Raw genomic sequence first — 14,498 nt, 5'->3', positions numbered from 1 at the left:
GCCCTCATCTACATTTGGTGTATAAATACTATTAAGTGTCCACATTTCAGAATAAATTTGGTAATGAATCAAAACAAATCTCTCCGTAGGATCCGTAACCACCTTTTGAATTTTACCAGGTAAAGTCTTAATCAATATCGCAACTCCTCTTACTTTAGAGTTAAATGTTGAGGCTACCACCTGACCTACCCAACCTCTTTTTAATTTTTGATGTTCCTTCTCTGTTAAGTGAGTGTCTTGCAAAAGTAATATCAACTTACATTTTTTATATAAACAAGCACCCTTTTTTTCTTAATCATATTGTTAAGCCCATTTATATTAAAACTTACAAAGTTTAATACCCTATTAACAGCCATATTTCTACTTCCAAAATGTTCCAAACTTCCATTACCTCTCCTTCTGGACCCCCAGCACCTTGAGACTATCAATTGCACTTGACATCTCCACTGTAAAAAATGAAAATAGAAAAAAGAAAAAACTTGAAACCCCTCCAGAAGAAAATTTACTGGCAAAAAAAAAGGCCAGTACTACCCCCCTCTATTGTGCAGAAAGTGACACATGGTTACGGAAGGAGAAAGAAAAACTTCCATTTCCCCCCCCCCCCCCCCGTCCCCCCGCTCCGGTAAGAACATTGCCTACTTTAATTCAGTAAGAAACAGTTCATGTGTAGGCAGCCTCCTCAAACTCTCTATTCACTTGATTGTCATTGAGCTCTTCAGTTTCTTGATGTGTCAATACTTTTTCTGTAGCTTGTATCACCTCAGTTTGATCTAATAAAACTTGTTGAATACCCATGTTCTGTACATCCATTCGTTGATCTTGTTTGATACTTGGAAGAAAATTTGCAAACTCCAAAGCTTCCATCTCATTTGCAAAGAATCGTAGCTGATTTTTCCCTCAAAAACATCAAGTATAGCTGGATGTCGAAAAGAGAACTTCTGTCTTTTTTTTTCCACAAAACTGATTTAGCAGGCTTAAATTCTTTTCTTCTTTTCACTACCATCATACTTAAATCTGCATTAAAAAAATTCTCTCCTTTTAGTCACTATTAATGTGCCCTGGTATTTTCGGGCATTCTGGACAGCCACTTGCAGTATCATCTCTTTATCCTGATAACATAAGCATCTAATCAGAACAGAGCGTGGATCTTGTCCTGGTAATGGTGTTTTTTTCTATTAGCTGTATTTTATCCAATTCAATTCAATTCAGAAATTTGTCAGAACCCAAAACTTCTGGGATCCATTTTTGAAAAAATTGTACAGGATTAGAGCCTTAAATCTTCAACCAACTCAACAATCTTCACATTATTTTTACGACTATGATTTTCCTCTGCATGTCTCATGCTGTAACAGAGTCCTCTAATTTATTAACTGCATCTTTGCATTGTTTCACTTCATCACGATACTATAGCTTCAATTTTATGAACTTGAACTTTTATCAACCACTTTATTTTTTAATTTCCTCATTAATATTTCTCATTTCCCCTTTAATATATTTAAATTGTACATTAACATCACATCTTACAGATACAAATTGCATTGGTTTTTAGATTTTTCAAGCAACAGATATAGGTTTGGTTCACTACCATGGCTAAAAGATGCTTGCCTATGTTCATGTCTTGTAGGACCATCACCAGTTTTATGTAGTGTACCTTAAGTTGGGTAATCTAACTGCCATTCTTCAGTATCTTGACTTGTAATCATCTGTATTGTCAGCAGCATCTCAGAATCAGAATCAGAATTTATTGTCATGAACAGGTATCATGAAATTCGTTGTTTTGCAGAAGAATTACAGGTGCAAAATTGGTATAAATAACAATAAAAAAATAAGTTAGTGCAAAAGAAAAGTGAGGGTTCATTTTCCATTCAGAAATCTGTTGGCAGAGGGAGGAAAAAGCTGTTTTTGTATCATTGAATGTTTGTCTTCAGGCTTCTGAACCACCTCATTGATGGTAGCAGAGAGAAGAGGGCGTGGCCTGGGTGATGTGTGTCCTTGAGGATAGAGGCTGTTTTCTTGAGACACCGCCTCTTGTAGATGTCCTTGATGGACTGAAGACTGATGCCCATGATGGCACTAGCCAAGTTTACAACTCTCTGTAGTCTTTTTCTGTTTTGTGCTTTGGCACCTCCATACCAGACAGTAATACAACTAGTCAGAATGCTTTCCATGGTACACCTGTAGAAATTTGCAAGAACCTTTGGTAATGTACCAAATCTCCTCAAACTTCTCATGAAGTATAGTCGCTAGCAAGCCTCCTTCATTATCTGCATCGACATGGAAGCTCCAGGATAGGATGTTCTTGACTCATTCCATTGCTGACCACTCAACGACTAGTTTGTGGTCTCCTGATTTTCACCCCCTGAAATCCACAATCAGCTCCTTGGATTTGCTAACATTGAGCGCAAAGTGTTGTGACACCACTCAACCAGCTGATCTATCTCATTCCTGTTTGCCATCTTTGATTGTGCCAGATCCTTTCTACATTTAATATTATTATAATATAGGAGTAATCTGCAGTCATCATTTAACCTATAAACCTGCACCTACTACTTTGTAGGAGGAAACAAGAGCACTTGGGTGAAAGCATGGCATCACTAAGAGAATGTTCAAATGGCATTGGAGGTCCAGATTAAAGACAGGTTACTGGAACAGTGAGGCTGTAGCACTATCTTGATAATCGCCCAACATGTTTATTCGATCCAACTCTGATATATTTTGCTGCTGCTCCATCATTACTGTGTCTAAATCCTGGAATCCCCTATTTAGCAACGTTATGGGAGTACTGTACGTTATGGGAGTACTAAGAGACAACAAGGGGTTACAAAGCGGGTAATAAGAAATGGGAAAAAGGATTATGAAAGTAAATTGGCACAAAATATAAAAACAGAAAGCAAAAAATTTTATAAATATATAAAACGGAAGAGGGTGGCCAGAGTTAACATAGGACCCTTGGAGGATGAGAAAGAAAAACTGGTAGCAAAAAAATGAGGAAATTGCCGAGGCATTAAACAAATATTTTGTGTCAGTCTTCACGGTGGAAGACACGTCCAGCATGCCCAAGTGCGGAGTTAAGGATGTGAATGTTGGGGAGGGCCTTGATAAAATAGTTGTTACAAAGGAAGTAATGATGGAGAAACTAATGGGACTAAAGCCAGACAAATCACCTGGTCCTGATGATATGCATCCAAGGGTTCTGAAGGAAATGGCAGAAGTTATAGTTGATGCATTGGTGGTCATATACCAAAATTCCTTGGATTCTGGGCAGGTCCCGGCAGACTGGAAGACAGCAAATGTCACGCCACTTTTTAAGAAGGGATGTAGGCAGAAGACTGGAAATTATCGGCCAATTAGCTTGACGTCTATAGTTGGAAAAATGCTTGAAGCCGTCATTAAAGATGAAATAGTGAAACTTTTGGAACGTAAGGGTTCAATCAGGCAGAAGCAGCATGGTTTTAGAAAGGGAAGATCTTGTTTGACAAACTTGTTAGGATTCTTTGAAGATATAATGGATGCAGTGGATAGAGGGGAACAGGTTGATGTTGTATATTTGGATTTCCAGAAAGTGTTTGATAAGGTGCCGCACAAGAGACTTCTCAGTAAGTTACAGGAAAGAGGATCCGTGGAAGTATATTGGCCTGGATTGAAAATTGGTTGTCTGACAGGAGGCAGAGAGTCGGGATAAATGGGAGTTTTTCAGGTTGGCAGAGAGTGGTAAGTGGGGTGCCGCAGGGGTCAGTGTTAGGCCCACAACTGTTCATCATTTACATTGATGTCTTGGAGGAGGGGACAAAATGTGGTGTAGCCAAGTTTGCGGATGACACCAAATTGAGTGGAAGAGCAAATTGTAATGAGGATGTGGAGAGTCTGCAGAGGGATATAGTTATGCTGGATGAGTGGGCAAAGGTCTGGCAGATGGAGTACAATGTTAGTAAGTGTGAGGTTATCCACTTTGGCAAGAAAAATAAAAGAGCTGAATATTATTTAAAGGGTGAAAAACTACAGCCTGCTGTTGTGCAGAGCGACTTGGGAGTGCTTGTGCATGAATCGCAAAAAGTTAGGTTGCAGGTGCAGCAGGTTATTAAGAAGGCAAATGGAATGTTGGCCTTCATCGCTAGAGGAATTGAATTCAGGAGTAGGAAGGTAATGTTGCAACTGTATAAGGTACTGGTGAGACCGCACCTGGAGTACTGTGTCCAGTTCTGGTCTCCATATTTGAGGAAGGATATACTGGCTTTGGAGACGGTCCAGAGGAGGTTTACTAGGTTGATCCCTGGGATGAAGGGGTTGACTTATGATGAAAGATTAAATCGTCTAGGATTGTATTCGCTCGAGTTCAGAAGAATGAGAGGAGATCTTATAGAAACATATAGGATTATGAAGGGTATGGATAGGATAGATGTAGGAAGGTTTTTTGAGCTGGCCGGGGAAACTAAAACGAGAGGACACAGTCTCAAGATTCGGGGGAGTAGATGTAGGACAGAGATGAGGAAAAATAGTTTTTCCCAGAGAGTAGTGAATGTTTGGAATTCTCTAACCAGGGAAGTGGTTGAGGCTGCCTCATTAAACATATTTAAAATTCGGTTAAATAAATTTTTACATGATAGAGGAATTAGGGGATATGGGGAGAAAGCAGGTAGGAGGAGTTAGGTCATAAATTAGATCAGCCATGATCGTTTTGAATGGTGGAGCAGGCTCGATGGGCCATTTTTGGCCTACTCCTGTTCCTACTTCCTATGAGTACCTTCACAAAAAAAGATTGTAATAATTCAATGCCACCACCACCACCATCTCAGGCAATGATGGATGTGCAACAAAAGCTTGCCTGGCCAATAATGCCCACATGCTTAAAAAAAACAAATTCTGAAAATGACTGGATTACTTACTCCCTTTTCAAGAAAGTGGTGAAGAGCAGTTAAAGTGGAGCAGGAGATTCATCTACTCCTTTCTCAACAAACTATAATCGAAGCATATTGTATCATGCTAAATATGACATTAGGATCCCTAGCAACTATTGTTTGGGCATCCAGATGCAACTGATAAAGCAGTAAGCTAATCTTCTTATAAGGCATCAGAGAATATGCTGTCAATAATCATTCCAAGCACTATATGTCTTATGTCTTGTATAAGAGTTAAGGGTAAACACTGGAAGAAAAATGAACAAATGGCTGTGAAGATTTTAATGTTCAAATGCTTGGGAGCATTTGCACTTCAGTTTAAAGGCCCTGCATTTTGAAGAAGCAAGCTTCGGGTGGGAGACTGTCATTGTTTTGTCGAGGCAAAATTGTGCAGGAGCATCTACTCACCAGGTAAAGGGCAATGACATATGTTTACAAATTGGGGGAATATGATTATCCCCAGATGATTTGCAGCAGATTTATACATTCCTTTCAATATATTTGGCAGTATTAGAGGTTCTGAACTTCAGGCTTCTTTGCTTTCTGCCTGAATGTGGCAATGAGATCAGAGTGATGGCAATCCTTAACTATATTGGCTGTCTTCTTGAAGCAGTGTCTCACATGGATATCTTCAATGGATGGGAGGTCCATGATGGACCTGGCTAGGTTTGTCACTTTCTCTTTTACTCCTACATTATCATCTACATAACATACAGTAGCAAATTGCCATGACTGCTTTGACTACACCCTCAGATGTCTCTACCATGCAAAAGAACAAGGGAGCAGACATATAGGAACACCATTCCTAGTTCAGAACTGCGTTCACTTCCAAGTGTGTACTATCCTGATTTGAAATTATATTGGGCATTAGATATCTTCTGTCCAATCTTGGTGACTCCATACCAGGCGGTGATGCAACCAGCCAGAATGCACTCCACAGTGCACCTGTAGAAGTTTATGAGAATCTTCGGTGACATACCAAATCTCCTCAAGCACCTTACAAAGTATAGCTGCTGGCGAGCCTTCTTTGTGATTGCGTCCACGAGGAGGCTCCAGGACAGATCCTCGGAGATGTTGACACCCAGGAATTTGAGGTTCTTGATCCTCCCCACTACTGAGCCCTCGATGAGGACTGGGTTGTGTTCTCCTGACTCCCTCCTGAAGTCCATATCATCTCCTTGGTTTTGGTGATATTGAGTGCAAGGTTGTTATCATTACACCATTCAACGAGCTGATCTATCTCCTTCCTGTACCCTTCCTTATTGCTGTTTGTGATTCTGCTGACAACTGTGGTGTCATCGGCAAACTTGTAGATGGCATTGGAATTGTGCCTGGCTACAGAGTCATGATGTATAATGAGTAGAGCAGTGGGCTAAGCACACATCTTTGGGGTCCGCCTGTGTTGATGATCAGTGAAGAGGAGATATTGTTTCCAATTCATACTGATTGTGATCTTTGAATGAAAGAAAGTCAAGGATCCAGTTGCAGAGTGGGGTACAGAGCTTAGAGTTTGTAGTTTCTTGACCTGCACTGAGGGAATAATGGTGTTGAAGGCCAAGCTATAGTCTACGAAGAGCAGCCAATGTAGGAATTGCTGTTTTCGAGGTGATCCAGAGCTGAGTGGAGAGCCAGCAATATTGTATCTGCTGTGGAGCGATTGTGGTTGATAAGCAAATTGCAGAGAATCCAGATCTTTACTTAGGTACGTGTTAATTCTGGCCATGACCAGCCTCTCGAAGCATTGCATGTCAGTAGTAGTTAGTGCTACTGGGTGGTAGTCGTTGAGGCACTCCACACTACTCCTCTTAGGTACCGGGACGATTGGAGCCTTTTTGAAGTGGTGGGAACCTCTAACTGCCACAATGAGAGGTTGAAAATGTCTGTGAACTCTCTGGCTGTTGGTTGGTGCAGATTTTCAGTACCCTGCCAGGTACACTGCCAGGGCCTGTCGCCTTGAGAGGGTTCTTGAATGATGTTCTGACATTGCCCTCAGAAACAGATATTACAGGGTCCTCAGCCTTTTCAGGGATTCTAATAGGCATTGTTTTGTTCTCAAAGCGGGCATAGAAGGTGTTCAGCTTATTGGGCAGTGAAGCATGGCAGTCATCTATAGTGTTCGCCTTTGCTTTGTAGACTGTAATGGCCTTCACTCCCTACCATAGCTGCCGTGTATTTGTCTCTAGTTTCCTCCGGAATTGCCACCTTGCTTCAGAGATGGCCTTCCGCAGGTCATACCTGAACTTCTTGTAAAGATCCCAATCCCTGGCCTTAAATACCCTTGTTCTCACCCTCAGTATGGGCAGCTATGATCAAATTAATCCCTTGAGGACTGTAAACAATTATAAAAGATGAAATTGGTAATTTAGGTAAAAGAGAATCTTAAGATATTCTAAAAGTAAATTAAGTGCAATAGGATAGTTAGGGAGAGAATAGGTGCCTTGGGGATTAATGTGACCATCTGGTTGAAGCCACAGGAAATACCAAGGTCTTAAATGAATATTTCTGGTTTGGTTTTGGTGTGGGGAGGTCATTGAGGCAGGGGAATTTGGTAAAGAGATTATCTATTTTACTAAAAGAGGAGAGCCTGAACAAATGTATCCTAGGACATCGTGGGAAGAAGCTAGCAATTACTGGAGTCCTGGTATACATATTGTATCATTGTTAGCTATTAGTGAGTTGTGGAAGACGAGGGCAGCCAACATTGTGCCTTTTTTTAAGAAAGGCTGAGAAAATGCCGGGGAACTATAGGCTGGTGAGTTTAATGTATGGTTGGGATGTTCCTGGAGGGGATTCTGAGAGATAGGATCAAAATTCTTTTGGAAATGACTATGTCTTGTGAATGTGATTTAGTTTTTTGAAGTGGTAACCAAGAAGATAGAGTCCAAGGCAATAAATGCTTACATGTATTTTCACAAGGTCTTGACAGTCTTAGTCTTGGTAGGCTGGTCTGGAAGGTTAGATCATTTGGGATTCACACAGTTGATTTGAGTGGTTGGAGTTAGGCGATGGTACATCAGATGTTTTACAATGTGGAGGTCTAAGACCAGTGGTATGCTACAGGGATTGGTGTTGGATCCACTGTTTGTCATCTATATTAATAGCATTGACAGTTTAGTTAGCATGGTGAGTAAGTAAGATGACAATGAAATTGATGGTTTATTGGACAATGAAGAAGGTAAGAAAGAATTCAACAGGATTTAAAACAGTTGGGAAAGTGGACCAAGGAATGACAGATGGAATTTAATACAGACAAGTACGAGATGTTGCATTTTAGGAAGTTAAACCAGGGAAGAACTTCAAAATCAGAATTTATTGTCATGAACATGTCACAAAATTTGTTGTTTTGCTGCAGGATTACAGTGCAAATATTGCTATAAAATACATTTTAAAAATAAATAGTGCAAGAAATTAGGAGAAAGTGAGGTGGTGTCTGTGGTTCATTGTCCATTCAGAAGTCTGATGGCGGAGGGGAAGAAGCTGTCCTTGTGCTGCTGGATGCTCGTCTTCAGGCTAATGTGAAGGGGGCATGGCCTGAGTAGTGAGGGTCCTTGATGATAGAGGCTACTTTCTTAAGACACTGCCTCATGTAGATGACCTCGATGGAGTGAAGGCTAATGCCTGTGATGCTGCTGTCCGATTAACGACTCTGGAGTTTTTTCCTATTCTGTGCATTGGCACCTCCATAGCACTTGCTGTGTTCGTGGTAGGGCCCTAGAGTATATCGTAGAACAGAGACCTTGGAGTATAGATACATTGCTCCCTGAAAGTCATGACACAGGTAGATAGGGTGGTGAAGAATGGCTGTAACATAGTAACTTATAATGCTTAAGAAACTGCATTTGTAATATTGTTGAGCTTCTGGTTGCTTAGCTATAAAAAAAAGATGTTATTAAGATGGAAAGGGGGCCGAAAAAATTCAAAAGGGTGTCACCAAGGCTGGAGTGCAAGGAGATATTGAAGAGGCTGAGGTTTTTTTTTAACCCTGTAGTGTGGCAAACCTTAAAAGGTATTTAAAATCACAAGGGGCGTAGGTAAGGACTTTTTCCCCAGGATGGGGTACTCTAAATCTAGAGGCCCTGTCTTTAAGATGAGAGGGGACAATCATAAAATGAACCTGAGCAGTAAGCTGGAGCAAGAGTAGTTGGTATATGGAACAACTGTCAGAGCAAATGATAAAGGCAGGTACAATTGTAATGTCTAAAATGTATTTGGACAGGTACATGGATAGGAAAGGTTTGGAGAGAAATAGCCAAACACAGGCATGGGGGATGTTTATAGGTAGGCAACTTGATTGGCAGGGATGAATTGGGCTGAAGGGAATTTTACCATGCTGTATAACTCTGACTCTCTGCAGTTTGTGCCCATGTTACCTGAACTTGTTTGAATCTCTCCAATCATTGACTTTCTCTGGGCTCCTCCTTGAACTTTAATCTTTGATATGGTTGACTCCAGCATTCTCTATTTGCATTGTCCAGCTAGGTTTCATTACATTCACCTAGTTCTAATTGGTTTTGGTACCGCACGGATGGCAGTCTCTTCAATCTGAGGCGCCTGCAAGCTCACACCAAGACACAAGAGAAACTTGTCCGTGAACTACTCTTTGCTGACGATGCTGCTTTAGTTGCCCATTTAGAGCCAGCTCTTCAGTGCTTGACGTCCTGTTTTGTGGAAACTGCCAAAATATTTGGCCTGGAAGTCAGCCTGAAGAAAACTGAGGTCCTCCATCAGCCAGCTCCCCACCATGACTACCAGCCCCCCCCACATCTCCATCGGGCACACAAAACTCAAAACGGTCAACCAGTTTACCTATCTCGGCTGCACCATTTCATCGGATGCAAGGATCGACAACAAGATAGACAACAGACTCTCCAAGGCAAATAGCGCCTTTGGAAGACTACACAAAAGAGTCTGGAAAAACAACCAACTGAAAAACCTCACAAAGATTAGCGTATACAGAGCTGTTGTCATACCTACACTCCTGTTCAGCTCCGAATCATGGGTCCTCTACAGGCATCACCTACGGCTCCTAGAACGCTTCCACCAGCGTTGTCTCCGCTCCATCCTCAAAATTCATTGGAGCGACTTCATCCCTAACATCGAAGTACTCGAGATGGCAGAGGCCGACAGCATCGAGTCCACGCTGCTGAAGATCCAGCTACGCTGGGTAGGTCACGTCTCCAGAATGGAGGACCATCGCCTTCCCAAGATCGTGTTATATGGCGAGCTCTCCACTGGCCACCGAGACAGAGGTGCACCAAAGAAGAGGTACAAGGACTGCCTAAAGAAATCTCTTGGTGCCTGCCACATTGACCACCGCCAGTGGGCTGATATCGCCTCAAATCGTGCATCTTGGCGCCTCACAGTTCGGCGGGCAGCAACCTCCTTTGAAGAAGACCGCAGAGCCCACCTCACTGACAAAAGACAAAGGAGGAAAAACCCAACACCCAACCCCAACCAACCAATTTTCCCCTGCAATCGCTGCAACCATGTCTGCCTGTCCCGCATCGGACTTGTCAGCCACAATCGAGCCTGCAGCTGACGTGGACTTTTACCCCCTCCATAAATCTTCGTCCGCGATGCCAAGCCAAAGAAGTTCTAATCTGTCTACTTGAAGCCAGTGAATCTCTAGCAATGGCTTGCATTCTTTTGCCCTGAGCATTGATCTTGTGTTACTCAGGACTCTATGCTTAGACAATTCCTATTTCCCAATCAGTTGCTGCCCTGAGCCAAAATTGCGCTTAGATTGTACCTTCATGGATATGCCTTTAATTGCCTTTGTTTCCCTTCAAGTATCTATTTCTCCATGTCCTTCATGGATTTTCCCCTCCTCTTTAAGACACAAAATAGAACACATTTATAAAGATCACTGCCAAATTATCTCATTTGGAGTAGCATCAATTTTTGTTTGATAAGATTTCAGTGAAGCATTTTTTTTTTAAAAAAGAGCTTTACGTTTCTACAAATCTCTTAATCTGTCCTAATTCTGGCACTTTTTACTCCAAAAACAAAACTATATCAATAGAAATTTCCTCCATTTAATTGGCAGGAGACCATAAACCATAGATTACATACAGTCAGCTTCAGAAACTACCTTCTCTTGACTTGACCTTGACAACTGTCTGAAATTTACCCTGACATTCTGCAACCTTTGTGGTCATACTTTATTTTCATCATAATAAATATGAGGGGTTCTACCCAAAATACTATTGTCAATATGGTGCAGTCTGTTCATTGAAATAGCTTGGAATAAACAGAAGTGCTGTAAACTCAGCAGGTCACTCATCAATAGGAAGTAAAGGGTAGCCAGCATTTTGGCCTTGAGCCGTTCATCAAGGTGTGAACAAAAAGAAGGCAAGTCCATGAATAAAAAGGTGAGGGAGTAAGGGGCAAGAGGAGATGCACAGACCAATGGATATGGGTGGAAAGGTAGAAGAGAAAAAAGCTAAGAAGTGGCAGGGAGAAGGCAATAGCTTTTTTTTTGAAAAATTGATAAAATAATATAAAATTAAAGTTGAAAATATTGCCAACTTAAAATGATCAAGTGCTATTTTGATTTTTGAGCATACATTTCATGTCTAGTCCCTAATTTAATTTTTTTTCTGGCAGGTACATTCTTCTCTGTGTAAATTATTTCTTTTATGGGGAAACGGTTGCAGATTACTTTGGTGCACTAGTGCGGAAGGAAATGCCACTTCAGTTCCTAGCCCGTTATCATCGCTTCATTTCTTTTGCTATTTACCTTGCAGGTAAGTAAATGTTAAACATTCATTAATGAATATATTTTGCATCTTTCATTTAATTTAGAAGTAATTAAAAGCAAAATTACTGTTTCTAATAATGCAAGTGTTAGTGAACTTGCAGTTGTAACATCAAAATGTTTGATGTAGCTAGTAGCTATTGCCTATCACTACTCAATATTTAGGATAACACAGGAAAAGATTGTGTGGCCTATCAGGTTCTTCTTGGCCTCTAGGGGAGAAATCTATTTGTCTCTTTTTCCCCCTGCAACTTGTTCACTTTTATACCTGCCCATGAACTGCCCTTTTATTCTTCTTTGCCAAGAACCTACACTAAGTATTGATTTACAGTGAACAACCAACAAACTGCACCTTCTTGGAATGTGTATTCTAGATATGCAAGTACACAACAATGTGTAGCAATTTCAGCATTTTTCATTTACATCAATTGCACTATATCAAAGTGGCCTATAATAAATTGGAATTCTGAAATATCCAGCAAGTCAGTCAGTTGCAAACACAAAGAGAAAAGGCAAAATTTTTGATGGTACTGTTTTGCTAAAAAAAAGAAAGATGGCAAGCTTGTGTCTCATTCCGCTGTGAATAATTCTGGAAGTACTTCAGCCCAATAAAATACCAGTTTACTTAGTTCCACGATTTATCTGATGATTAAATAAATATCAAATCTCTTTGGATAGGGAAATTCCTAGCTGTTAAAGCATGCAGAGGAATCAATTATATCACATAGAAAAGTTATCAGGTTACAAATTGTAATTTTGATAAAAATATGCTTCCCTTGAAATATTTTGTGTTAAAAGGATAGGATGCTTTTAAATTCCCAGACTATTTTAATTAAAGAGTCACAAATATACATTTTTAAAAATAAATTGGTCTTTTTGCTATTTAATCATCTTAGAAGGTGATAATTTGAGGAAGTTATGCGATAGCATACTATATTTTAATATTTTGATAGTGTAAAAGAAAACTACATAATTATACTTTTGGGATCTCTTCAACTTTATTTCTAAGTTTTTCTGCTTTGTCAAATGTTTTCATCATATATATTTCAAAAAAAAGGGAACCTGAAAGAAGCTTGTAGATTTTATTGCTTGTAATATTATGCAGGGATAAAAAGTTCTTGTTGAAAGAGCAAATTGGTGACAGCAGATAAAATCTGGCATAGACAGTTAGCATTTTCTTTGATCTAATATTTCATACTTTGCTTAGTTCTGGACTAGTTCAATTTAAATGAAATTAACCATGAAATTTAAGTTGATCTATCTGATTATCAAGGAATTTTTTTGTTTAATATTTGTCATATTTTGAAATATAATTTGATGAATGAGGTTAAAAGCAAACTTTTAATGTGTCAAAGTTAGTGTGCATGTCATTTGATTGGAATTCAGCATATTGCCAAAAGCTTTAGTGAGTTAACATTGACCTCACTAGTTTAACTTAGTTGATTTATTTTACATATTATCATGTGTTTAAAGAAAATCTTATGTTTTATCTATTTGTGGTTTCTTTGAATTGCATTGTAACCAGAAGAAGATTAAATAAGCAGTACATCTTTCAGTATTTGTTGGAAACTGGTTCAGTCAACAACTGGGCAGTTAAATCAACAGCATCTAGCAGTACTTTGAAGTTGCAATCTGTAAACAGTTTTCTTTTTTCTTCTTCCCTTCTGCCTTCATGTAAAGAAAGCAATTACACACTGATAAGCTTCTTCACATGAAGACATAGCTGAGATAGTAGATATGCTATCTACAATTACAGTGTACAGAATTCCTGTACAGCAGCTTTAGATCAGAAAAAAATGTTTAAATGAATTTACAAATATACATTTTGAATCTTATGTGTAAGATTGACTAATGTTGGATTGCATTGTTGGAACAACAACTCATGTTTCAGTTTCTCCAAATGATTAAGAAATAATACAATTTGATCCCAAAAGGTCAGAGGAAGTGAAGAGATGGCCCTCCTTTTCTAATTTTGATCTTTCCTCCCTCTAAATGTGTGTGGGATGGGAGGATTCTGTTCGCCAACATATTATACTTTGCAATATGTTCTGTAAGGTATGATACTGATAAATTTAAAAATTTTTAATTACTCAGTTAACATTAATTGAAGATATTCCAGATCATTATCATATTATTATATGGCAATTCCTTATAACCAACGATGAAAAGGAATTTTGCAAGCATGCATGAAGGCTGCATGAGCTGGTATATTAGAATGGCTTTCACCATAACTCATTTGTATTTTGTCTTAAGAAGGCTAATACACTTCCTGCTGTCACTTTTCAGGCTTCTGCATGTTTGTTCTGAGTTTAGTGAAGAAACATTACCGACTACAGTTTTACATGGTGTGTATCCGTATTTCTTTTGTTGTTATTAATGTAAATGGAGGGACTTTTCATGTTGCCACCAGCTTTACAAATATATCTTATAGTAAATAATAGATCAGATTTCAGTTTGATAGGTATGATGGCATATTGGTTACGTTGATGGAGCATCAATTCTTAGGGATGGACAAATAAGCGAGAGAGATATGTTCAAATCTCTCGGCAACTGTGGAATTTAATTCCATTAAGTAAAGATCTGGAATGCAATGACCAGTGTCAAAACTAATGGGAATGCAACTGCCAGAAGGGCTAAAAAATCCATCTGTCTCATGAGTTCCTTTTAAGATGGGGAAGATACCATCCTTGCCTAGTCGGGCCCAAATGACTCCTCAAGTCCATTTTATTTATTTTATCGGGGAGAAAAAAACCTGGCAGCATACAGAGTTTGGAGACTCTTGGGGATAGTCTACAAAAGTTGGCATTGCCAACAATGTTCAGTTCCTGTATTTTAAAATATAACTG

At 39.5% G+C, this 14,498-nt stretch overlaps 1 protein-coding gene across 5 annotated transcripts in view; it reads left to right on the top strand.

Annotated features, from left to right (window-relative positions):
- Positions 1-14,498, top strand: part of cds1 (CDP-diacylglycerol synthase (phosphatidate cytidylyltransferase) 1) — a 160,964-nt gene that overhangs the window by 75,329 nt on the left and 71,137 nt on the right. For all 5 annotated transcript variants that reach the window (XR_011353995.1, XM_069926065.1, XM_069926068.1 and 2 more), the window contains exons 5-6: positions 11,502-11,641; positions 13,939-13,997. Coding sequence is in view for 4 of the 5 variants with exons in the window: in XM_069926065.1 (XP_069782166.1) it covers positions 11,502-11,641; positions 13,939-13,997 (199 nt within the window). In the remaining variant the exon portion in view is untranslated. The remainder of the gene's footprint in view (positions 1-11,501; positions 11,642-13,938; positions 13,998-14,498) is intronic.

This window comes from Narcine bancroftii, chromosome 3 (genome assembly GCF_036971445.1).
Source record: "Narcine bancroftii isolate sNarBan1 chromosome 3, sNarBan1.hap1, whole genome shotgun sequence".
Taxonomy (NCBI): Eukaryota; Metazoa; Chordata; class Chondrichthyes; order Torpediniformes; family Narcinidae; genus Narcine; species Narcine bancroftii.
Note: the sequence above shows the minus strand (reverse complement) of the source record. Positions and strands in the feature narration are given on the sequence as shown.